The sequence below is a fragment of the Equus quagga genome, chromosome 17 (assembly GCF_021613505.1).
Source record: "Equus quagga isolate Etosha38 chromosome 17, UCLA_HA_Equagga_1.0, whole genome shotgun sequence".
Taxonomy (NCBI): domain Eukaryota; kingdom Metazoa; phylum Chordata; class Mammalia; order Perissodactyla; family Equidae; genus Equus; species Equus quagga.
Genome location: NC_060283.1, coordinates 38,637,857 through 38,663,054, shown reverse-complemented (window position 1 = coordinate 38,663,054; position 25,198 = coordinate 38,637,857). Strand labels below are relative to the sequence as shown.

At 55.0% G+C, this 25,198-nt stretch overlaps 1 protein-coding gene across 1 annotated transcript in view; it reads left to right on the top strand.

The window, feature by feature from the left end:
• Window positions 1-22,379, top strand: part of MROH2A (maestro heat like repeat family member 2A) — a 43,868-nt gene extending 21,489 nt beyond the window's left edge. The window contains exons 20-42 of the mRNA XM_046644391.1: window positions 467-586; window positions 828-950; window positions 2,182-2,334; window positions 3,505-3,627; window positions 4,671-4,750; window positions 6,326-6,434; window positions 7,197-7,292; window positions 9,336-9,440; window positions 10,581-10,704; window positions 11,297-11,415; window positions 12,292-12,444; window positions 12,861-13,015; window positions 14,962-15,121; window positions 15,203-15,396; window positions 15,760-15,897; window positions 16,402-16,516; window positions 17,705-17,851; window positions 17,969-18,151; window positions 18,683-18,838; window positions 20,539-20,670; window positions 21,312-21,414; window positions 21,678-21,743; window positions 22,220-22,379. Of these exons, the coding sequence (XP_046500347.1) occupies window positions 467-586; window positions 828-950; window positions 2,182-2,334; window positions 3,505-3,627; window positions 4,671-4,750; window positions 6,326-6,434; window positions 7,197-7,292; window positions 9,336-9,440; window positions 10,581-10,704; window positions 11,297-11,415; window positions 12,292-12,444; window positions 12,861-13,015; window positions 14,962-15,121; window positions 15,203-15,396; window positions 15,760-15,897; window positions 16,402-16,516; window positions 17,705-17,851; window positions 17,969-18,151; window positions 18,683-18,838; window positions 20,539-20,670; window positions 21,312-21,414; window positions 21,678-21,743; window positions 22,220-22,341 (2,976 nt within the window). The 3' untranslated portion in view covers window positions 22,342-22,379. The remainder of the gene's footprint in view (window positions 1-466; window positions 587-827; window positions 951-2,181; window positions 2,335-3,504; window positions 3,628-4,670; window positions 4,751-6,325; window positions 6,435-7,196; window positions 7,293-9,335; window positions 9,441-10,580; window positions 10,705-11,296; window positions 11,416-12,291; window positions 12,445-12,860; window positions 13,016-14,961; window positions 15,122-15,202; window positions 15,397-15,759; window positions 15,898-16,401; window positions 16,517-17,704; window positions 17,852-17,968; window positions 18,152-18,682; window positions 18,839-20,538; window positions 20,671-21,311; window positions 21,415-21,677; window positions 21,744-22,219) is intronic.
• Window positions 22,380-25,198: the final 2,819 nt, after the last annotated feature.

Here is a 25,198-nt window from a genome sequence, read left to right as displayed (position 1 = left end):
ACAAAGTTCTTACAAAGAAAAGATAAAATAGGAGAAATAACCCAACAGAAGATGGGAAAAGAATATAAGCAATTTAAAGATGGATTATAAGTATAAAGATGATCAAAAGGGCAAATAATAAAAAAAGAAATCAAAAGGCGAATGTTCCACCTCTCACTGATAATGTCCCGTGTCGGAGAGAGTGTGAGGCAATAGGTGCTCTTAGATTTGTTGGTGGGAGTATAAATTGGTTCAACTTATATAAGAGAGACTTTTGACCCCCATTATTTACAACATGGTCCAAGCACCAAGAATAACCCCGAGTCCAATCGCCCAGGATAACCTGAACATTTATTTTAAAGAATATACAAAACACATAGATGTCTGTACATTTTTTGTAATCTGGAGGAATATGTCCTCATGGCAGCGACCCCTGGAGGGTGGAGTAGGGAGGCCTGAATCTCCCTTTGTCCCTCTGCCTCTCCAGGGCTTTCTCTACCGGGCCCTGGGCTTCACCTTGGCCACAGGCCTGGAGGCCAGCAAGGTGGAGGTGCTGCTGTTGGAGCTGCTGTACAAGACGGACTACGGCAACGACTTCGACCGGGAGGTGAGGGCGCCCCGCAGGCCCTCCTATCCTCCAGACCCCTCTGGACTCTCAGGGGATGTGGGCATGTGCATGCATGTATGTGTGTGTTGCATGCATGTGTTTGTACCTGTGTGTGCATGCATGCATGCATGTGCATGGGTGCGTGGGTGTGTATGCAATCGCACATGTGTGTGTGTCTCTATGTATGGAGGGGCTCCTCCTCTGCCCACTGCCCTCACCCGGCTGCCTGGGTCTCCTGCAGGGCGTGATTCTGTGCTTTGGCCTGTGTGCCCGGGGCCAGATGAAGACGGTACTGAACGTGCTCCATGACTTCGAGGAGAGGATCCAGGAGTCGGAGCAGTCCTGGCAGATTGGCGCTTGGAGAGTAAGGCACCCTCGCCCCCAAGTCAGGCCTCCGGGGGCCTCTTAGAACAGTGCCCTCAGCACCCGATCCAGGTTCTTACTGGGTCGCAATAGGAAGCTCCCCTCTGTGTCTGCCATCGCCAAGGCGACTGAGATCTGGAGGCCTCCTCAACAGAGCCTCTGCTCTTGGATGATCTCAAGAACTTAGGGTGGGCCTTTTCAGCACCCAGACATTACAAAGGAGTCCCAGCCCCTTGCTCCTCATGGTGGGCTCCTCAGAGCAGCGATGGGGGCGCCCCTGGGAGCTGGCTGGGAATGCAGAGTTCCAGGCCTCACCCAGACCCCCGGATCTCAAGAAGCTGCGCAGGTATCGCTCAGCAGGTGCTTTCCACGTGTTGGGAGCTCCGCCTGAGTGGGTCAGTGGTGCTAGAATGGAGGGGCTATAAGCCCACTGTGGTATAGAGGAGAACACTGAAGCTTGTCCATAGACGTGCAGCTGGCTAGTCACGGCGAAGCCTGGAGTCAGACCCAGGCAGCCGATTGCACGTCTCTGAGGCTGCCTCTCTCTGCCGCAGGCTGGCTGAGCCCCCAGTGGGCAACCATCTGGAGTCACTGATGCCCCAGGCTTTTGCCTTGACCTTGCACCCTTGCCCTGTGTGTCTGGTAGTTTGGATGGAGAGAATCCAGAGTGTCTCGGGCTCCTCACCAGCCTCTCCACAAAGCAGGAACTGAGACCTGGATTCCTACTCAATGCCTGGCAGGGTGTGGGCACCCCTGACCCCCTTCCATGGTGGGTTTGGTGGCCTCCAACACCTCCTCCCAGGAGATCAGGACTGAGGCTGTCTGTTCCCCTCTGTGTCCCCAGCGTCACAAGAGCCCCGGGCCCAGAAGGGGTGCCTGGCAGGGGAAGGTATGAAGGAGCACACAGGCAGCCTCTGTTTAGATGCGTCCACATGACCCACCTGCTCACAGCTAATGGGTGGTCCTGGCCCTGGTCTGACTTGTTCACCACTGTACGTCCAGTGCCTGGGACGTAGTAGGTGGTCAGTAAAGATGTGCTGAATGAATGAATAAATGAGTGAACATTTCAGGCACCCAGAAAACCAGCACCTTCAGCTGACTCAACGGCTCCTTTGGTCATGTGACCAGAGACTATCCATGTGCAGCCGGGGTGGCCCTTGTTCCCTCTCAGAGGGACAAGATGAGCAGAGCTCCCTCCCCTAGTGGGTCTTTTTTTCTCGTTGGCTCCACAGAAGGACCATCCCTGGAGGCGGGAGACAGCGAAGAGCGCCCTCATGGTGATGTACAGCTGTGTGGCCTCGCACTGCCACCCCCAGATGCTCCTCACCCACGTGGACAACCCCATCACCTCTAAGATCATTCACCACTACTCCAGCAGCTGCCAGGTAACCCTCGGCCACCACAGACCCACAGTCAGTGCTCCGGGGATGCTCTCCTTGAACAGGCTGGCAGAGAATCACCCTGCATCATTATCTGGGGACCCCCGTCTGCACCCTGGACAAAACCAGGAGTCCTACCTGACTCCCAGCATTTGGGAAACCCATTGCCCCAGTCTGTGCTGCTCTCTGCTCCAGGGGACGGTGGGGGGCAGCCCCTCCCCCGAGTGCTGGGCAGGGTGAGCTGGGGTCCCCAGAAGTCACAGGATGAGCTGCCCCTCTTCCCAGCCTCTCTTTCTCCCCCACCCCAGACACCTGTCCCAAGTTTTTTCATAAGCGACAGGAAGTGGGGTTGTCTTCAAAAAGATGCAAAGGGACTTGCTACTTTCTTGAAATGGTGAGGAGGAACAAACACAGAGAATAAAGCAAAATCAATGTTTTTTAAATTGTGGTAAAGGATACGTAACATAGTATTTGCCATCATAACCATTTTTAAGCGCACAGTTCAGTGGCATTACGTACATTCATATTGTTGTGCAACCATTACCACCATCCATCGCCAGAACTCTTTATCTTGTGAAACTGGAACTGTGTCCCCATTAAACACCAACTCCCCATCTCCCCCTCTCACCCCCACCCCTGGCACCCACCACTCTACTTTCTGTCTCTATGCATTTCACTACTCCAGGTGCTTCATATGACTGGAATCGTACAGTATTTGTCCTTTTGTGTCTGGCTTATTTCACTCAGCATAGTGTCGTCAAGGTTCATCCATGTCATAAAAGCAAAAATAATTTTATCTCAATAACTTATTCTGTCTCTCTGGCGACACACTGGGCTGGGTGCCCCTGGTCAGTGAAGGTGCCCATTGACCAGCATTGATGACCTCGGGCACAATCTGGGGGACTTGGGGGGAGGCAGCGTCTTCCTCAGTTCACTAGAGCACCGTCTGGAACCTGGCCTGCGTCCCTGCCGTGGGGCAGATGCTCCGTCAGGTAGCTGAAGGACAGAATGAGGCTGGCTGTCTCTCAGAGCACCCTTGACATTGACTCTTCTTTGGAGCAGAGGAAGCAGCATCCTTCAGGAGGCTGTAGGGTCCGGGACTGAGGGCTGGGGCTCGGAGTCTCAGGGCTCACTCACAACGTGCCCCTTCCTTTCCCTCGTCTTGGTCTGGGACAGGACATCTGCCTCAAAATGGCCTTCATGAAGAGTGTGGTGCAGGTCACCAACGCCATCAAAAACATCAAAGACCTGGAGGACTTTCAATTTGCCCAGAAGACGACTCTTACCGCCATGATAATGGTAAGCTGGGTGGGGCGCTTCCTCCATCCTGGGCAGTTTGGGGTCTAACTCTGCTGACTGGTTTCTCTCTGGTCAGAGGTTTTCAGACTTCCTGATGGCCTCTGAGGGACAAGGGGGTCTGCAGAGGCCTCCAGAGTCCCTCCCTGTCTCAGTTCTGCTTTTATCCAACTGTAGGAGTTCAGAGTGTGATATTCTTGCATCTGATAAAGGGTTTCATGGCCTCGAAAAAGTCTGGAAACCAGGGCCGGAACCCCAGCCCTCCTGGGCCCTGTGGTGCCCCCAAGGTGGCTGGTTCAGGGCCAGGAGAGAGAGGTCCACTGGGTCAGCCAGCTACAGCCCCAGCGTCTCTCCGTGGGAGGGGCTTAGAGGGTAGGGAGCTGCTGCAGGCAGGACTTAAAGCTACATTTGCACAGACCTTTGGTAAGATCTAGCAAATGTCAACTGCCCAAAGGCAAGAAGCCACGACAGGCCCTGATGGAGTTTGCGGGACAGCCACTGGCCCTCGTCCCCAGACCTCCCCACTCCCTTACAATACCTTGGCCCCTGGAAACCACTCCAGCTGCATCGGAGGCAATTCTGCAGGGAAGAGAGTTGTGGGTGGAACAGGAGGCCCCGAGAAAGAAGCCAACATTCCTTTGGCCGCCACACTGGGCCAGGAGCTACGTGCATGTAATTTCATGCCAACCTGGCCCCACCCTGTGAAACAGGCCACTGAGTTCTAGTATTACACACAAGGGCTCAGGCCAGGGAAGCCGGTTGCCCAAGGACACACAGCAAGTCAGTGGCAGACTTGAGCAAGAAGCACGGGCTCATTTAGATCCCCACTCCTTCCGCCAGATTTTGCCACGTCCCCTAAAATGTCAAAGGCCGAGCAATCCTAAAAAGAAGGAAAGCATATGGGGTGTTCATACAATGTCAGGTCTTCCTGGCACTAACCCTGGGAAGTGCTGCCACCGTCACAGTCACTGAGTCAAAGGTCCCCTCTCCTGCCTGGCCCGGGACACTGGGTGGCCTGGCAGCTCACTGTCCATCATGCCGGGCAGGTGATCATGAAGGCAGAACCAGCCGACAACCTGGTTTCTCCGGTGCGGACGATGGCGATGGATGCCTTCCTGCACCTGAGGTGAGCTGGGCCCCTGCCTGGGCCCCAGATGCCTTCCCTGGGTAGAGGTGACATCTGAGACACCCCTCAGTGCTCCCTGGGAGGGTTGTACCTCCTTTGCCCTCCCTGCCTCTGTAGCAGGGGTCTTGGGTGGCAGCTCCCTGGGGCAAAGGGCCATCCTAGAAGGTGGGTGTCCACTTCTACCAGTTCTTTTCCATGATTCTCAGCAATGTTTCAAGTTGGGCTCTTCTCCTTGCACTGGGAGGTGAGTGGCAGGCAGGTGCACTATTCTTCGGTTCATTGGGGAATGTTTTGAACAAGAAATCACAGAGTGACACAGAATAGCATAGCAGGGAGATGGTATCCTTCAAGTTGGGTGGGCCCAGTCAATGAACTTATTTACTGATATGACATGGATACAGTTAATACAGAGCAATATAGTACCTGAGGCTCACCTTCCTGGAACTGGCCACCCACCAGTGGGGAGGAGGAAGAGGTTATGTATTTGTAAAGTTAGTATTTGAAGTGGCTGGGTTGTTTCTAGGATTTCTTCTCCTGTTGGGGAAGATTCATTATTTAGGCTCATAGCAGAGCTGTTGCTTTACGAGGCAGCACATAGGCAGATTTTAAATAAAATTCACAAACACTCATCCTTTCAGGCACTTGGACATAGGAGGAGCACACACCCAAAGAATCATAGGTCAGAGCAGGGTGCTTGTAGGTGAACGACAACAAAATCTAAGACCAAAGAAACGGCGCTACTAGCAAGACGCGATTCAGTTGCTGTAACAGGCCATCCGAAGGAGCTGGCGTCTGACTTTTGAGCAGAGCTTAAACAAGATAACGGGATTTGGGTAGGAGCTTGAGGGCTCCTGGTAGGGTGAAATCCAGGACCCCTTTGAAGGGGCAGGAGTTTAAAGTTACAGAGGGATGGTGGCTGCCAATTCTGGAGGCACAATAGAACCCACGGGGGAATTTAACAATATTGACACCCTGGCTCCACCCCAGAACTTTCAATAAGGAGCCCTGGAGCTCAGATAGGGCCCTCAAGGCCCTCGAAAAGCTCTCCAGGTGATTCTAATATGCAACTGGGCTTGAGAACTATTGATGAAGGGGATAGAAAGAACATGAGCTAGCATGCCTTAAGCAGTTAGGCACCACCCTGGAGGGTTTATTAAAACACAGATGGCTGGGCCCCACCCCTAGAGGATACGATTCAGTAGCTCTGAGGCGGGGCCACAGAATTTGCATTTCTAATAAGATCAAGGTGATGCTGACACTGCTGGTCCAGGTATTACCCTTTGAAAAGTCTTGGGCTAGGACCAGCCTGGGAGGGCAGCGTCCATGGTGTGGTCACGGAGAAGCAAGTAGGAGAGGTGGCCTTGGACCCCTGACTCTCCCCCTCAATCACAGACGCAGTCACTGGACACTCCTGCCTGGGTGCAGCCTGGGGAAGGATGCGTGCCTGACCACTCGACCAGGGATGCTGGCCTCTCCCTGTTCTGTGCCATGCTTCTGCACTCCAGACTGGGCAGGGGGGTGGCAGGGCCTTGACTCCCCACTGACCACTCCTCTTGTCACTGCTTCTTTCCCCAGCAAACTGAGGCCTTTCTACTCTACAGAGGAAAACAGTGAGCTGATGGATATCAGTATCCATTCTGTAATTTCTCTCCAAGCCCCAGGAGAGGACAACGAGTCCCTTAAGGTAGGTCCCTCTGGGCCACCTCATCTTCTGGGTCAGAACTTGGCAGTTTACATTAACAGGGGGCGGTGCCAAGAGTCCACCTTCCTCAACCACCTATGAGTGGCTAGAAGCGGCAAAGTATAGCAGGCTCTGTTAGTAAGTGTAAGGTAATGATGGCTGTCGCAACAAATACACCCTGAAATCTCCATGGTTTAACAAGATGAAAGCTAATTTCTTACTCAAATAAACTCCAATGGCCAATGGGGGTGGGGACGGAGCTGCTTCACACAGTTATTCAGGAGCACAACCATCTTTAATGTGGGGCTCCTGATGTCCCTGTGGATACCCAGGCTGGAGAAGAAGAGAAAGAGTATGGAGGATTTATGAGTCACTTTGCCCATCTTCCATTGGCCAGAACTCAGACTCCACCCACATGCAAGGTGTGCTGGGAAATGTAGTCCCTGACTGGATGGCTGTCTCCCTCCTTATGGAAAGGAGGACAAATCTTTTGTGGACAGGTAGCCATCCCTGCCTCAAGGGCCTGACCCTGGATGAGAAGTCAGGAGAACTGAACTCTAAGAGTTCAGTTTCCCCCTTTGTAAAATGGGTTCCCCTTAAGAGACTGTCTAGTACGTCATAGGGGAAGATAGCTGTGAAGAACTCAGTGGGAACAGAAGTAAAGGGGTGATTATCAGACCATCGGTGTGGACCCCCACAGAGTCCTGGTGGGTGGCTGTGTGCGCCTCCTCATTGCTGCCCGGGACTCCCCTCTCTTGGCTGTAGACCCTGTATGCGAATGCCCTGTGTGCCCTGGAGCAGCTGATGGAGGGCATCATGCAGAGGCAGCTGGACCCCAAGGGGCTGCAGGAGATGGTGCACGTGAGTTTCCTGGTGGAGGGCCAGGAGCCAGGGATGGCCACCCCTCCCAGAACACTGGCCTGAGTGCCAGATTCTGTAGGAAACAGGGGGATGTGTTAAAAATTGTTTTGGTAATTTGATTTTGATAAAATTTCAAATTTGCTTAAAAGTTGCACGAATAGTGCAAAGAACTCCTGTATACCCTTCACCCAGATTCACAATTCTTAATATTTTGCCACATTTTCTTTTTCTCTCTTCTTTTTCTTTCTCTCATTACACTCACACACAATCTTTTGAATCATGGAGAGTTAGTTGCAGACATCAAGAATAAGAATATTCTCTTCTATAACAGCACTACAATGATCAAAATCAGGAAATTTAATGTTGATGCAATGCTATATTCTAATCTGTGGTCTGTATCCAAGTTTCACTAATTGTCCCAATAATGTACTTTATAGCTATTTTTCCCTAGACCCAAGATCCATCTGGCTTGTGCATTGCATTTAATTGTCTTGTCTCTTTAATCTCCTTCAATCTGGAACCTTTGCTTAGCCTGTCTGTGTGTTTCACAGCCTCGGCATTTTTGAAGGGTAATTGTAGATTTCTCTTTTTAAAATTAGATTGTTTGCTTTCTTAAGTTTTCAGAGTTTTTATGCATTCTGAGTACAAGTCCTTTACCCGATATGTGGTTTGCCAATATTATCTCCCAGTCTATGACTTGTCTTTTCATTAATTTTATAGTGTCTTTTGAAGAGCAGAAGTTTTTAATTTTGATGAGGTCTAATTTATCATTTTTTTCTTTTATGGATCATGCTTTGGTGTCATATCTAAGAAATCTTTGCCTAACCTAAGGCCACAAAATTTTCCTTCTAGTTTTCCTTCTAGAATTTCATAGTTTTGGGTTTTATGATTAGGTCTATGATATATTTTGAGTTAAGTTTTGTAAATGGTATGAGGTATGGATCCAGTAAAATATTTATTTTATTTTTATTTTTTTGCACACGAATAGGACTTGGTCTGTCACCATTTGTTGGAAAGACTCTCTCTTCTCCATTGAATCACCTTTGTGTCTTTGTCAAAAATCAATTGGCCATATATGTGTGCGTCTATTTCTGGACACGTATCTGCTCCATTGAGGTCTTTGTTTATCTTTACACCAATGACATCCTGTCTCGATTCCTGTAACCTTACAATAAGTCTTGAAATCAGGAGCAGAAAGTATGAGTCTACCAACTTTGCTCTTTGCCGCTACATCCCACAAATAACGATATGTTGTATTCTAATTTTATTTCGGTTCAAAATACATTTTAATTTCTCTTTCGATTTCTTCTTTGATCTATGGGTTATCTTGAAATTTCTAAATATTTAAGTATTTTCCAGAGATCTTTCTGGTTTTGATTCTTAATGTAACTCCATTGTAGTCTGAGGACATACTTTGTATAATCTGAATCCTTTTAAATCGACCGAGACTCATTTTGTTGCCCAGGTGTGGTCTATCTTGGTGAATGTTCTGTGTGCACTTGGAAAGCATTCTGCTGTGTTGGGGGGAGTGTTGCTGATAATCAATTAGGCCAAGCTGCTTGGTAGTGTTTCTCAAGTTTTCTGTATCTTTCCTGATTTTCTGTCTTCCTGTTCTATCAGTTACCAAGAAAGAGGTACAGAAATCTCTATCGTTGTGGATTTCTTTATTTTTCTTTTCAGTTCTGTCCATTTCTGCTCTGTGTGTTATTAAGCTCCATTATTAGAGGCATGAACATTCAGTCCCTGGAGTGCAGAGCGGGCTGTGCTCATGGCCCTTTCACCTGCAGGCAAACATTTGGAGCAAGGCCAAACACATCAGCCGAGCGCCATCTTGGTGAGGATGCTGGGGGCACTCTCTCTCTTGCCCACAGCCTCATCTCCCTAGTAGATGTGCCTGGAAAGAAAACCAGAAGTTGCTAGAGCCACCCAGAAGCATTGAAAGTCAGACCCTGAGGGGGAAAGATGAGGATGGCAATAGCAGCCCAAGAAAGGGCTGGCCTTGGGATTTTAAGTTCCCTTCTGTGTTCTGGGCTCTACCCATAGCTCCTGGAAAAGTGGATCTTGTCGGAGAAAGAATGGGAGCGGGAGAAGGCCATGAACCTCCATCTCTGTCTCATGCGGGTCTGCGTCCAGAGCATCGGTGTCTGCGTGAGTGCAGGAGCACCCAGCCCCCCAGCCCGCCGCTCTGACATCCACCGACAAACCCCTGTCTCTCTCTGCGAGAAGAGGGAGAATTTTGAAATCAAGTTGTGTCCCCTGAAGAGTCCCTTGGGAAGAGGCTGCCTCATTTGGGAATGCCAAAGGAGACCCCGCGAGGAGCTGGCACTGGGGCTCTGGGTGGGGATGACAGCGAAGATGGGGCCGTGGCTTGGCGTGGACCAAGGCTTTGTGGGGCCTGAGGCTCACACAGTGGTGAGGGCCCTCTTTAACAAAAAGGATACACAGTGATGAATCCCACATTGGTTAGGAAAGTGAACATTTACTCAGAATGAGAAAATAAATCACTGCAAAATTACAAATTTTACAAAGTCCCACAAACATATCAAGAAACCTAGAAAAGCGATGAGGTGTTTTTGTTGATGAACCATCTGACATGGCCCGATGAGCCCTCTCTTCCTACATCTGTTGGCCTCATGCTCTTTGCCTGGTCTTCAGGGACGGTGTTGGCAGGAGGATGACGGTGTCCCGCGGCTGGGATGTGGGGACGGGCCTCGGGTCTCAGGGCTGGTGCAAGGTGAGAACAGGGCAGGCGGGACCCCAGTGGGGACACAGGCCAACAAAGCAAGGCGGGGGCCAATCCTGGTGCTAAGTAACATTTGAGGCCGGACGTTGCCCAGAACATCGCCTGGATTCTCTGCTGCAAATCTCATGACATTCCCTGAAAGAGGAGGCGCCATTGTTATCTCCAATTTACAGACGAGGAATACTAGGGTCGAGGCTAACTATCCCATCCAGATCACACAGCCAGGGAGCCCGGAAGTCCAGACTTGAACCCACGGCTCAGTTACAGGAACCAGACAGGTGCACGGACATAGAACCCGGGCCTGTGGTCAGAGGGGCGTGTTCTGGGCAGGACTGCTCAGGTCCTGGCTGCTCCGCCTCCAGGGGCCCAGGTGGGGCTCAGCAGGCGGATGGTGGCGTCCTCCCCCTTCCCAGACAGAGAATGTGTTTTCAGAGGGGGGATTTGCCCTCTCCCACTGCCTGTTACACTGCTCTTGGGCAGCACTGCGTGTGCGTGTGCACCAGGTCCACACAGAGGGTGCGAGCTTTGAAGTCTCCTTCCCTCAGATCCCCCTGAAGCTGGGGCAGTTTGGCACGCTGGTGGGACTCATCGCCCCGTGCACCTGTGACTCCCACAGGAGAACCCGAATGACCTCAATGGATGTCCTGTCCAGCCTGCTGGATCTTCACGGTAGGGGGAAGGCAGGACATCAGGACCAGCCTCTCCAGGCCGGGAGGGAGGGCTGACAGCAGGGGCATCCTAAGGGGGAGCACGGCCTCTCTGAGGTGGTGTGGAGTGGGCGCAGAGATCACCGATAGGCCATGGAAGTTTCTAGAAGGAGAGGCTCATTTGTTCCGTGAAACTTGCTAAGGGCATGTGTCAGGCACTGAGGGGCCCCACTGGGGCAAGCTCAGCTTGCAGATACAAAGGACAGCGCAGAACTGGCCAGAGATGAGCTTGGAGAGCATGCAGGGTGGTGACCTTCAGAGGTAGAGAGTTTGCCTATGGCTTGGCGCCTGGTGGCTGGCGGCTGGTGGCTGGTGGAGCATCGGTCACAGGACGGTCTCCAGGAGAGCAGACATCTGAGTGGCATGTAGAGGTGGCGTGGGGAGAGGGAGCAATAAGAGCAAAGGCAAGAAGGGATGGGATGTCCGGACGCTGGAGGGTGACTCAGCCCGCGGAGCCAGGGTGCCCAGAAAGCCAGGGCCAGAGACAGCCACGACGTGGCCTGTGTCTGGGCCCTGGGTCCTTGCTGAACGTGTCTGAAATTGTACCCCAACAGCAAGCCAGACCTGCCACTCATGGGGCGCCTCCACGGAGCGGGAGCTCACCAAGTGTAAGGATGATCTCCAGGGCTTGGATGACGAAAGGATTCTCAGCGTGTCCTCCAGAATTGCCAAGGTGACAAGTTGGAAGGTTGTGTGAGCTGCTGGGCTGGTCTCGGACACCTGGGCCATCTCTGGGTGGGGGGGGGACCTTGCTCAGTCTGGCCACAAAGCCCCCATCCTCCTCTGGGGGTCGCAGCTCCCATCGCCTTTGGTCCAGCTCATGTCATCTCTATTTAAATGGCCTTCGATATGTAAGGTCTGCTCTGAGATGCCTGGCACACAGTAGGTACTTAACAGTGTCTAGCTGTCTTTTCTCCATCCCTATCACGTGCCCCACTGCGGGGGAAGGGGACACCAGAGAGAATGCACACAAGGCCCTGCCCACAGGTGTTGGCACACAGGCCCACGGATGGCACACTGATGCCTGGAAATGCCCAGAGCCGCCCAAACTCTCGGGGCTGCAGAGGGGCGAGGTCACTTCTGTGTCAGGGGGCAGAGGCAGCTCCCTGCAGCAGGGGGCTTGTGAACCAGCAGGATGAGGTCGGAGGGCGTCAGGGCTCAGGGCACATCCTGGGGGAAGGCTGCAGGGCAATAGAGATGGGATGGGGAGAGCTTAGAATGAGGCTTCCTGTGCAGGGTGGGGGCAGGCGATGAGGTGGGAGGGAGGTTGAGGGGCGCATCCCAAGGGCCTTGGAAATCCAGGCTGAGCCCCAATGGCTTTGAGGTAGAGGAGTGACATCCTGAGCAGGCCCATGATTGGGACAGTGAGAGGCTGGGCTGTGCAGGGAGGCGTGGAGGCCGTGGCAGCGGTTTGAGGGAGGATGGGGGCCAGGGCGGGGGCTGTGATGCTGGGCAGAGGAGGAGGTGATGTCAGCAGTGACAGGCGGGGCGGGGGAGTTGGCATGGGACTCAGCCGTCAGACCCCAGGACTGGCCTGCTCTGGTCCTAGGTGGTGTGCGTGCAGTTTAATTGTGACGAGGTAGTCTCGCTCATCCAGAAGCTCTGTGAGAACATCGGGGCCCTGGACCTCCAGCACGACAAGGCCTCGGTCACCTGGATAGGCACCTTCCTCCAGATGAGGGTCAAGGAGCTGGAGGACAAGGTGGCAGAGCTGCGGCCGGGCCACCTGGGGCCTGGGGTTGCCTGGTGCACCCAGACTAGAGGGTCGGGCAAGGGCCCAGCTGTGCTCACTGGGAATGCCTCCCCAAATCCCTGGTTGTAAAGAGGAGGCAGAAGTAGAGTTCTAGAACAAGAAAGAAATGTGTTGAAGGTGGGCTGGTCAGAAACTGGACGCGGACTGGAGGCCCGAGGCTCGCTCTCCCAGAGTGCACTGCCTCCCACGCTGAAAACCTGATGAATCCAAGAAGAAACCAAAGGATGCACTGGAAGGAGTGCTGGTGGTTTAACCCACCATTGTCCAGCTGGGCAAGAGTCCTTGGAGGAGGGGTGTGCAGTGGGGTGAGGGCAGGAGGCCCCTGGGGGCCCGGCTGTCCTGGTGATGCCCCAACCCCTCCCCAGGTGGCCGAGATCCTGGGCGCCATCCTGGTGCACCTGCCTGTGGTGGACCACCTGGAGGTGCGGCGCCTCCTCATCGAGGGCATCCTCCTGCTGGCGCACTACCACCAGGAGACCGTCCTCACGTCACTCCTGAGGCAGCCTCTGCCGATGGAGAGGTGGGTGCCCTGGGCGGGCGGCCAAGGTCTCCTGTGCAACCCGGACTGTGCCTGACTTGCCACCAGTGATGCGTGTCAGGAGACCGGGGCCTTGAGTCGTGCCTTGCCCGCCCCTGGGCTGGGTCAGACCCTCTCCCTGCAGCGCCTGGGAGGTACAGCCTCTGGGGAGTTGCGGTCCTGGAGCCCCGGTGTTACAGCTCGGCCATATTGAGCTGGAATCTGGATCCCATAGCCTCTCACGTGTCCTGGTGGTACCTTGTGGGCCTCACCAGGCGGCCTTTTCCTTCCCTGTGGAGGACAGAACTCCGGGCACCCTCTGACTTTGGGCTTCTCCAGGATAAACCACAGGATGTGGCCCCCAAGGCCTCCAGAGCAGGCCTCCGGGGAAGCTCCACTCTGTCCTTCCTTTCCAAATGTGGCCCTGAGAGGGGAAGCAACTGGCCCAGGTACCCAAGGGATGAAATGGCAGAGTCTCAAGCCCCTCAGGTGGCCTCACGGTAAAGCAGTGCCACCCTATTCTTCTCAGTGTTACCTTCACAAATGGTGTGAGGCCCTCTGTCACAGTGTCGCACAGGCAGCTGGCAGGATCTCACCCAATTTGGGGAGTGTTGGGATGGTATGAGAATTCGTGGGGGAAGGGCCCAGAAAGAGGCGGGCAGTGGTCCCCAGAGCAGCTGAGACCAAAGAGCAAAGGGAAACCTGGAGATGTTGGTGGAGGGAGACGTGGCAGATGTCATGAAAGATTCTGGGAACAGAGAAGAGAGAGTTTCGAACACAGGCCTCAGATCAAGAAGGTCAAGGGCCGCCCTGTGTGAATTGCAGGCCTGGCTCCACCAGCTGTGGAGCTGCTTCTTGTGAGGGCAGCCCTGCCACAGGCCCAGGTGGGAGAGCAGTGCAGATGGCTTGGTTTAACGAGGGTCAGCAGCTCTCGGAGCGGAGCTGGCGTGGGGATCCCTGCTAGGCTGGCGTTCTCGGTGGCCACCTCATACCAGGTGTCGCAGTGTCGGTGAGCTATCACCGTGTCGGTCAGCTATCACTGTGTCAGTCAGCTATTGCTGTGTAACAAATTGCCACCAACTTGGAAGGTTAGAACAGCACCCATTTGTCATCTCACAGTTTCTGTGGTCTGGAGCCTGGGCGCGGCTGAGCTGGCCCCTCTGCTCAGGGTCTTACAGGCTGTGCCAAGGTGTCGGCTGGGCTGCATTCACTTCTGGAACCCAGGTCTTTCTTCAAGCTCACGTGGATTTTTCTTGCCATTGTGGGACTGAGGCCCTGCTTTCCGGTTTCCTTGTTTCTGCCATTTCGTCCCCCCTCCATGGCTTCTTTACGAGAAGTTGTGGCTGATGAGCACGCTGTGCCCACCCCTCCATTCAGTTCCTACCACCAGGCCCCCTGCCGTGTCTCCTTCCCCCAGACTCAGCTCCCCGCAGTCCGCTTGGGCTTGGGGATCGGGAGGCTGCTTCAGAGCGTGGTCTGGCAGGTTGCCTGGCCTCTGCAAGCCTCATTGCCTCTTCTGTGGAATACAAAGATGGAAATATCTTCCCCAGAGAGATGTGTTGGGAGGAGTAGGTGGTATAATATCAGCTAGCTGCCCAGGACCAGCCTGACACAAATTGGGTACCTGGAGGCTGTTACTGGACATGCCCGTAACGTCATCAAACAGTAGGCTGGATGGGGACTTCCAAGGTCACGCAGACCGAGAGCCTGGGCCTCCCAGGGGGCTGTGGCTTTCCCTTCAGTACCATGAGCAGAGGGAGGAGGCTGAGGGTGGAGGCAGGGACTTGGGTTCCGGTTGTGCAACCTGTTCTGACTTATTCCGTCTCCCTGAGATTCAGGCTCCAGAGGCCAACCCCTACTCAGGGGGCTGCCTGGAGGTCCAAAGGGGCTCTTACCTGCCAGGGCATATGGCAGGAGACCCACAGTCCTTGTTCCCTCTCTTTGGCTAGCCACCTGACAGAGGTGTGGCTGGCTGTGGCAGAGAACATGCCCTTTGCCCGGATGATGCTCCGTGGGTTGATGGGCAGGCTGCAGTCACGGTTCACCTCCGGGGCCAACGCCGCCTCCAAGGCTGACATCTGGCGCCTGGCTGCGGTGGACCCTCTGATGGTGAGTCACAGGGCCAGGCCCCAGGGCCCCTCAGCGGGCTCAGAGTGGGAGCCCTGAGGCCTCTGGCCCTTCTCTCTGCAGACCCTATGCACCATCCACCTTCTCATTGAGAAGATGGACAAGGACGACAAGCTCCCAGACATCTTCCCGGACCTTGTCTACACCCTCCTGCTGCAGCTCAGCAGCAGCCAGGGGCCAGAGGCTGTGTCGCCCGTCCTGAAGACGTGGAGACTCGTCTACTCAGGGACCCTCCCTGAGGAGATGAACCTGCAAAGGTGCTCTCAAGGGAGGGGGGCATGGAGTGCAAGGCCATGGGCCTGGGCCAGATGCTGCCTCTTAAAAGTCACTAGACTCCAGGAGTTACCTCCACGGAGAGGCCCTCATCATCCCCTCTTGGTGGGAGAGAAGTTTCCAGAAGATGATCTCACTCATGACCCTCCCTCAAACGTGTCCAGCACAGTGTGGTTCTCAGAGTTTGCGGAGCCACCGTCTCGCATCGTTGTCCCTTAGCCCCTTGGCTGGGCCCAGCCTAGGGACCCCCTGCGTCAGGGACCTGGGTGTAATGCTTACCCCTCTGAAGTGCAGTGGGTGCTCCCCACGGGGCAGCTGCGTCATGACGCAGTCCCACCTTCTTCCAGGGTCACGATCAAATCCATGCAGCTGTTGTTCCGGAGACTCAACAATGAGCAGCTGGTCCACAACCTGGAAGAGCAGGGCGTGTGGGTGTTCCTGGAGAGCAGCTCGACGTTCCTGCAAGGAGTGGGCCTGCTGGCCAGGTGGGCGCCAGGCCCCCTTGGGGGTGGGGCCGAGGGACTTGCAGAGGCATCTCCTGGCTGGAAGGGCTAGGTCCTGGTGGAATGCCTCATTTCCGGGGGATGGCCAGGTTGACCCGTGTCCCAGACTCTGAGATGGTGGTCATGTGCAGGGCAAAGGGGATCTTTCATTCCAAACCTTCGTGCTCCAGGGCAGGAAATGTGAGGTCAGAGGCGGAATGGGGCTTGCCCAAAGCCACACAGCGCTCCCAAGCAGGGCCAGCATGGGGAGTCATCCTGACTCCCAGGTCCTGATCAGTCACGAGTGGCCCCCATTTGAGTCCCCTTTCCTAAAAAGGACATTGAAAGTAAGTATTTAGCCACACCCCAACCAAACCCTCCTGGGCAAGGAGGGAGCAGCCCAGAGATGTTCAGAGATCTGCCTTTTGGTGTCTGGCTCTGGTGCAGCCTTGGCAGGCAGGAGCTGAGAGGCCCTCCCCCCAATGGGGGTTGCTGTCCCCCCTGCAGGCTGTGCATGCGGCACGTGCAGGGCTACAGGCAGAGGCTGTCGGAGCTGGTGCTCAGGGGCATGGACTCGGAAGTCCTGAGCTGCCGTGTCAGCAGCACCGCCGCCTGCGTGGAAGTGAGGCTCGGGGTTCAGGGAGGGCACTGGGGCGGGCTGGGGTGGGTGGCGGGTGACCCCAGTGCTCTCCTGGGGGGCTCACCTCAGGGACAGGCACCCAGGCTCTCAGGGGCATCTGAGTCCATGGGGCAGGGGAGCATCTCTCATTTGTGTGTTCATTCACTCCTTCACTCCTTCATTCATTCATCACTAGAGTAATTCGGGGTGGGCACTGAGGGGACAGAGTTGCTGAGAACCGATCTGTGCCCTGAAGTGCAACAGCTAAGTGACCTGTGGCATAGCGAGTGCCAGGACACCCAGGGACCTCCCAGAGGAGGGCGCCTCGGGCTCTGGCTGGGATCCAGGTTCTGGGGGAGTTCTTGCACAGGAAGACCCTGCGAGGCAAACGGGCTTTGCCAGGAAGGAAGGCTGAGGAAGGGTATTATGGCCACTGGGGCCAGCTCCCCTTCCACGCAGGTGGGGTGCTTATGGGGTCCTGAGAGAATTCGCCAGAAAACTTTAGGAGAAGTTTCATTGGCTGCACGATGTCCAATTTGCCCTTGGAACCAAACACTGACATAGCTCAGGGGCAAATGCTTTCTGTAAAGGGCCGCAGAGTAAAGATTTGACATTGAAGTCATTTATTTGGTGTTTGGTTTTATTTCAGTTTATTTAAAACACTCCCACGTGCGCGCACACCCACACATGCCAGAGGGGGCCCCGTTGGCCTGAGGTCCTGGCGCTTTGAGTGCCAGGCCAATAGTGACTCTCTGAGTCCCAGATGAGGGAAATTCACGCTTCTTGTGCATTTCTGTTCAGACACAGTGGGCACGGCTCTTGCACATGGTGGCTGCTTGGTCGTGTTAACTGAAGACATGAGTGATGAATGAATGTGTGAACGTAGGTAACACTCATTTAGCATTTCTCAGGTATTTCGTTCTTGCTTCTGAACAACAACCCTTGAGGCAGGTGCTAACATCCTCCTCTTTTTATAGATGAGGAAACTGAGGCTCAGAGGGGTTGGGTGACTTGCCAGGGTCCCACAGCTGGCAGGTGGAGGGCCGAGAGTTGGTCCCGGGAGTCTGGGCTCAGAATCCTCCCCTATCCACAGACAGACCATTCTGCTCATTGAATATGCTCACACATCCCTTCTCGTGGCTGGGAAATGAGCCTGTATTGGGGGTAATTGTAAAAAGTTCTCCTTTCTAGTTCATGAGCGACCCAATTCTGTACCAGGAGAAGCTGCTGAAGCCCGTGGTGTCGATGCTGGAGAGGGGCGTGGACCAGGAGGATGTGGCGCTGCGGGTGCTCTCCCTGCGCGCCCTCGGCAACATGGCCCTCGGCGCCCCCAAGAAGGTGCTGTGCTTGACCCTGAGCCCAGAGGCCTGGGGTGCAGGGCCTGGCGGGCTAAGGGTCCAGCGTGGGCATGTTCTGGTCAACCAGTGGGGGCTGAAGGCTCCCCGTGCCCCCCAGGTGAGGCAGTACCGGAAGGTCCTCCTGGAGAAGTGCCTGTGTTCCCTGAGGGAGCCCATGAGCACCAGCGTGACCTCTGAGGGCATGGAGGCCCTGGCCAAGATCCTGGCTGAGCTCCGGGAAGGAGACGTGGGGTCATCCTTCGACGCCATCTCCGAGCAGTGCAGAGCCTTCTTCAACAACGTGAGTCCAGAGGAGAGCCTCAGCCGGCCCTGGCCTCCACCGGGGTCTCCGCAAACTCCCGCTCAGGGACCCAGTGAGCACTTCTAATCCCGTAAAGAAAAGATGTGTTCTGGAGCAGAAGGGGCTACAGGTCTGACTTGGCTGACGAATCAACTGGCTGATCATGGGATCTTGTTAAAAAAAACCTCTCATTCGAGGACCCACGGGACCCTCCTGCCCTGCTGTTGGGGAATGAGATTCCCCTTTTAATTCCTTGCACCCCACAGAGGCTCTTTGGGCACCCCTGACGTGCTGGGGTGGGGGGGCGCTCTGCTAGGCAGTGGCGCGCCTTCAGATCCAGCACGGCCCTCATCCAGGGAAGAGAAGGTCATAAATACCAGAATATGGAGAGACTCTGTCCTGATAGAATGATCCAGAGGGCTTCGCAGGGGCCAAGGCGTATAAAAGGGTCCACAGAGAGCGGCTGGGGTTTTGCTGGGCTTCCTGCGCCCCGTCCCGGCTTTCACGCACGTTTGTCCATCCTGGCCGCAGGAGAGTGGGCTGCTGCGTCTAAAGGCCTTCATCCTCTTCGGGAAGCTGGCAAAGCTGGTCAGGATTTCCAAGAAGCATTTCTTCAAGGCGGAAGTGAAGAAAGCCTGGATCCCCCTCATGCTGCACTGCCAGGACCCCTGCTCCGATGCAGCCCAAGTAAGACGCACCCTCCCTGTTGTATCCCAAAGTCTGGGGACCACTGTCCCCGAAAGGAAAACGAACTTCGGGTCTGCTGGCTGAGCTGGCTGCGGGCTTGCCCCACCTCTCTCAGTCTCCCCAAGAGCCCAGAGGCTACGATCCGCCCAGCTCTTCCCTCCAGGCTGGGGAAAGGGACCATTCAAGACGACCCACAAACCGGCTTATGGAGGAGTCTCAGCTCTGGGGGGGAAACATGGTCTGGTTTCCTTCTTCTCCAGGCACAGCCTGCAGCCATCCTCCACCAGCTGCCCTTTCTTCTACCAGATTCTTGAATTTGGCCCTCATTATTTTATTATGCCCGTTATTACGATTCCGTCATTTAAAAGTTGCCTTAAATCTCTCCTCACCTACTCTGGAGGGGCAGGCTTGTGCTGGGGCCACTGGGCATACTGGAGGGGCGCCTGGCTCCCTGACCCCACATTTCTCCTCCTTCTCCGAGGTCAAGCCCCTCCAGCGCATGGGAGGAGGGACAGGGAGAGACCCACGTCTCCTGTCTAACTGCTGCCTCTTCCAGGCTCACACTGGTCAGCTGGGGACACACGTGTGGGGATCCTCTGCTCCCCCGCACTGCCCGTGACTCTGACCTCTGTCTTCTCTCCTCCCCATCTGTCTTCCTACATAGACTGGGGAGGGTGTGGTGGGGAGGTGACCAGGATTAGGGGCAGTTCTGCCACCTCTTAGTAAGCTGTGGGGATACAGGTGGCTCCAAACAAAGGGTGCTCAACAGCTCATTTTCAACCAGTGCCCGTCCCCGATTCTGGGGTTGCAGGATAAATCCCCTCCACGTCGCTGTGAGGGCTGCAGGTGTCCACGTGGGGCGCGGTGGTCTAGGTGGCATCCCCAGGGAGGTGAGGGGTGTCCTGTAGGGAGCTCCTGACTGGGGCTCTCTGCTCTCATCCTGCCTCCCTCCCTGGCTCTGTCTCGGGGACACTGGTGACCCAGGGCACGAAACAGACTTCCTTCCTCACGGATCCTCACTACCTTCTGTCAGCGGCTCACATCGCTCTTTCCTGTTTCATCGGCAACTGCCCTGTGGGGCGGTGCTTCAGGGGAGGACTGAGGGCACACCCGGAAATGTCACCAGAGGGTTTAGTGAAGGGACCACCAAGAGGGGTGTGGTCAGGGGAGGCCAACACAGGATGGCGACACAGCTGCCACTCATTCCCCTGGGAATAGATACCCCAACCTCTCTCTTCCTGCCCTCCAGTCTCCTACCAATATCTTCTGTGGCCTAACGGCTCAGGAGGCCGGGGGCCGGGGGCCTGGCTGCTGCAGTCCACAGGGACACAGGGACACGGGGACGGGAGGAGCTGGGTGGAGGGCGTCTGAGGACATGAGAAAGCCCGCCCAGTCCTGCCAATCCCAGCCAGTCTCCCGACCCCAATCTCCTGGAGGGGCAGCTCCCAGGCAGGGCTGCTGAGGGCACGAAGGTGCTGGCTAAGGGGGCGAATGGGCTGTATCTGCCCCAAGGGTCCTTTTATACGTGCGCACGCAACCATCGTATAGGCTGGTGGGGCTCTGGTCCCAGGTACCCTCCCCGGCCCACCAGCCTGCCCTTCTTTGGCTTCCTGAGGCTTGTCTGAGGCTGCTGTCTGGCCAGCCCTTCCCCTCGCGTGACCGCCTGACGCCTCTCCTGCTGTCCTGCCCTGTGCCTCCAGGCGTGCATGGCTACCATGTTTCAGTGTGTGCGCTTCTGGGGCTGGAAGGCCCTGGAGGGCTCCTCCTGCCCGAGTGACAGCAGTGCGGCTGACAAGATGACTGCGTTCCAGGCAACGCTGTGCTCCGTCCTGGTGAGGAAGCTGAGGGCGGATGGGTCTGTTGGAGGGGGCCACCGGTGGCTTGGGGCTTAGGGTCCAACAGACTTCTATCTTGTGACCCTGGCTTCACCTTTCAGATGTGAAGTGTCACTGTCTAATGGAAAGTGAGCACAAGCCACACACCCATTTTTAAATTTTCTAGGAGCCACGTTATGAAAAGGGAGACAAGGTGAAACCAAATTTAATAATAGATTTGCTTTAACCCAACAGATCCAAGCATTGTCATTTCAACATGTAATCAATATAAAAATCATTAATGTGATAGGTCACGGTTTTTTTTGGGTACTGTCTTCCAAATCCAGGAGGCACTTTACTCTTAATTCAGACTAGCCACATTTCAAGCGCTCAAGGACCACATGTGGCCAGTGGCTACCATATTGGACAGCCTTGCAGGTTGTGGACAAATGTAACCCCCTCTCTGGGTCAGACAGACTGCAACAGGGGGCTGAAGGTCCTTAAGTCGCCCGGTTACTAATTTGCTGTGTGATGCTGGGATGAGCACTTGTCCTCTCTGGGCAGACCCTCCCACGTCAGACAGATGGGAATGCACTTTGTGAGCAGCCAGTCTCCGGGACCTCATCCTGCACTGCTCTGTGCATCACTTGGTTTTGCAGACTCAGAAAAAGCCTGCTGTTCTCTACAGCTTCTTGCTGGAAACAATGACCTACGTGAAAAGTAACTTGTCAAGGATCAGAATTGCCGCATGCAACCTGGCAGGTGAGCCAGCAGATGCCTCCGGCTGCAGCAGGGACCTTCAGGCCGGTGGGGACAGACCTGGGTCTGGAGGGGGAGGCGGACAGGCGCTGGGACCAGAGCTCAGGTAAAAGTGACCCTCCGTGCTCCCTGCTGCCTACCTGCCCCGTTCTCAATTAGGCGTCTGCAACTAAATCCTTAACACACACCCTCACAAGGTAGAACCGCATCTCTTTCTGACCTCATGTTCGTGCGATGAGCATTTATTCCTCTGGCTATCATTTTAGGAATTATTATGAAACAGATGTCCGCACATTATCTGAAAAAGCTGGACTTCCCGGCGATACGGAATTGTAAGCAGTGAAGACTCGGCTATATTGGGTCCGCTGAGCCACTGGGGAGCTTGGTGAAACAGCTCGAGGGAGCAGCCAGGCAACCTTCGCTTGTATTTCGGGGTGCGGGGGTGGGGGCTGTGTGACCAAGGCGCCCAGGGATGGCTGAGCCTGCGGAGGGGCTTCCAGGAAGACGCGTGTTCGTTCCCGGTGCTCCTGCCCCCGCCCCTTGACGCATATTTATGCAAGGCTTCCGCCCGGATTCCTCCAGCTGACCCACGCCCCAGCCGGGTTTGTGGGTGAGCTTTCTGTCCCTGTGAGTGACAGATGGCAGACGGTGTGAAGACACAGCGCCCCCTGCCGTCCGCTGACTCCAAGCACGGGGACCCCGCGGCTGCCCGCGAGCCCCGGGCTGGTTCCCTCCAGCACCCCGCGCAGGACGGAGGGCGGGCCTGGCCACGAGGGTCCTGATGCTCTCCCATTTGTGCCCCTCTCAGCTCTCCAGGAGCTACAGCTGGACTCTGATCCCGGGGTCCGGAAGGCGGCGCTGGACACTCTCAAAATCTTGGACACCTGTAGTCAGCACCGGCTCTTGGCCTCACCCGAAGGGATCTCCTAGGTGGTCCGAGCGGAACTGTAAACCACCTCTCTGGAGCGCCAGACCCCACCGCGGCAAGAAAAACGAGCTTTAGTTTAGTTTGTAAGAAACGCATTGTTCTAAAATACTCCTGTCCCTCTCTTTCCTCGCGGTGAAATAAACCTCCATTGCCGTTTGGAGGGCAGAGTCCTGACTGTCGGGTGACGACATCCAGAGCCAAGACAGTGGGGCACAGGGAGACCTGTCTCAAAGGGCCATTTCATTCCTGCTCCCCGCCCTGCCCCAAGTGTGTGATGTCAGATGGCCCCTCAGCCCAAAGGATCTGAAGCCACCTTTGTGTCTACACTTGCATTCCCGTCGCACCCATGCTGATGGCGTGTCCCCTGCCAGGCACTGTGCCAGGCGGTGAGGGGGCCTGGGCTACTGTCCAGCCTCTGCTCCTGGGGATCCCACCCTTACAAGAAAAGGAGGTGTCCAGCAGCCAACCGTGATACACAGCAGAGGGAGAGGGGGGCGGCAGCCAGGGTGGAGGTGCTCTTGCAGCGTGTCGGGGAGTGTCCAGCAGCCTGGAGATAATCCAGGAGAGCCTCAGGGGGAGGTGACATGACACCCGGCCTACCCTCACCCTTCCCATCGTTGAGGCCTGATGGGACTGGCTGGGGCAGGGACCCAGCGAGGCCTGGAACAGAACCCGGCTGAGGGTCCAGAAGGAGAAATTATCTCCGTGTTCAAGAAACAAGCAGGGGAGAGGGGAGGGGAGTTGGGGAAACTTCCCACACTCAGGGCAACAGCAGAATAGTCTGGTTGTCCCCAGAGCCAGTAAAAGTGGGATTTCCAGACCGTCCCCACCACAGCGGCCAAAGGTGCTCCCCACACTGGGCTCCACCGGCGGGAGAGGGCTGCTGAGCTGGCCAAAGAGTCGAGCCCCACCAACGGCCAAGTTATTTTCTGCCCAGTGGTAAAGAGTGTTGCTGCCGGAAAACTTGGAGACCACCGCTATGGTGGGCACGGCTATGCCACTCACGACAGGCCTGGGGAAAGAGCTACACATTTGTACAATTAGGTCTCTCATTCCCTTTGTGTTGGTGCAAAACATTTCCAGGTGGTTTCTAGAGCTAAACTTGAAAAGCGAAAATGTAAGACAACACAGTTTTTTTTTTTTTAAAGATTTTATTTTTCCTTTTTCTCCCCAAAGTCCCCCCGTACATAGTTGCATATTTTAGTTGTGGGTCCCTCCAGTTGTGGCATGTGGGATGCCGCCTCAGCGTGGCCTGATGACTGATACCATGTCTGTGCCCAGGATCCGAACCGGCAAAACCCTGGACCGCAGAAGCAGAGCATGCGAACTTAACCACTTGGGCACGGGGTTGTCCCCTGACAACACAGTATTTTTGATGCTGAGAGTAGGGTAGGTTTTCTTTTAAAAGTAACAGCGGGGGACCAGCCCCATGGCATAGTGGTTAAGTTCAGCCATTTGGCTCTGGTGGCCTGGGGTTTGCAGGTTCCGATCCCAGGCACAGACCTACACACTGCACATCAAGCCATGCTGTGGCAGTGTCCCACATAAAAAATAGAGGAAGATTGGCACAGATGTTAGCTCAGGGACAATCGTCCTCACCAAAAAAAAAAAAAAGTTAACAGCAGAAGCGGGAAAAAATAGTTAATCGATCTGACTTTGTTAAAGTGTCACTGCTGTACAATAAAATGCCATCAAGTTAAATGACAGATCACAGATGGAGGAAGTTGCTTACAATGTATATAAAACTAGACTGGTTCATGTAATTGGATTGGTATCCAATATACCCAACTCAGCGAGAAAGCAAACAAAAAGTGTCATGAGGGGACGCTTGGAAAGCCAGTACCCCAGGAAGACACGCCAACTGCAGTGTAGTCCATTTCACAGCCACCATAGTGGCACCGACTGTGGCAGTAACATGGGGCAGTGGCACTTCTTATATTGCTCCCTGGAATGCAAATGGGAGCAGCCCTTTGGGAGAGCAGTTAGGCAATCATTAGGGAAGTTGAAGACATGCCTATTGGAGGCCGGTTCACGTCTAGGAGTGTGCCACAGGTAAACCTACACATGCACAAGGACCACGGCTCAATGCCTTCTTAGCAGCAAATGGCCAGCACGACATCTGAGTAAACCGTGGGCCTGAGGACTCTTAAAACGAGAGCAACCCCCAGGGTCGCAGCTCCCAGCCGGTCAAACACTTCTCGGAGGAACAAAGTTGCAGAATGCGTGGAGTACTGTTACTGATGTAAAGTCAAAACACAGACCATTCCGTATAAAGGTCGTGGGTCCTTTGTCAGCAGAGCCTATCAATTGCCTGGGGCCCAGGCCCAATCCCTTCTGCCCGGTCTCCCTCCACTAGACGACAGAACAGCAAAAACCTGATCTTCCAGCCCCTCTGGCAGGTGGGCCTGGCCTGGCTGGAGACCGCAGCACAGGTCTGCTGGGTGTGATGGGGGGACGAGGCAAGGCACACGCAGTTTGGGGCAAAGACGACAGTTTTCCCGATAAAGAGGAAAGGATTGTTTGTGCTCTTCTTAGGAAGCTGCAGGCACGAGAAAGAAGGGTCTAGAAAAATGGCAGGGGCCACTCCAGGCTTGGCTGAGCCCGAGTCAGCAGTCCCTGCCAGCCTGGGCTTCCTGCGAGTGTGAGGCCCTTGGCCAGGTGCTCAGCTCCTTACTGATTCACAGGGCCCTGGACTGAATGTGTCCCCAGACCCCAGTGTGATGGCAGCTGAGATGGGGCCCTTGGAAGTGACTTGGGTCAGATGAGGTCATGAGGATGGGCCCTCCTGATGGGATCAGTGCCCCTATAAGAAGAGACCCCAGGAAGCACATGCTGACTCCACCATGTAAGGACGCGGCG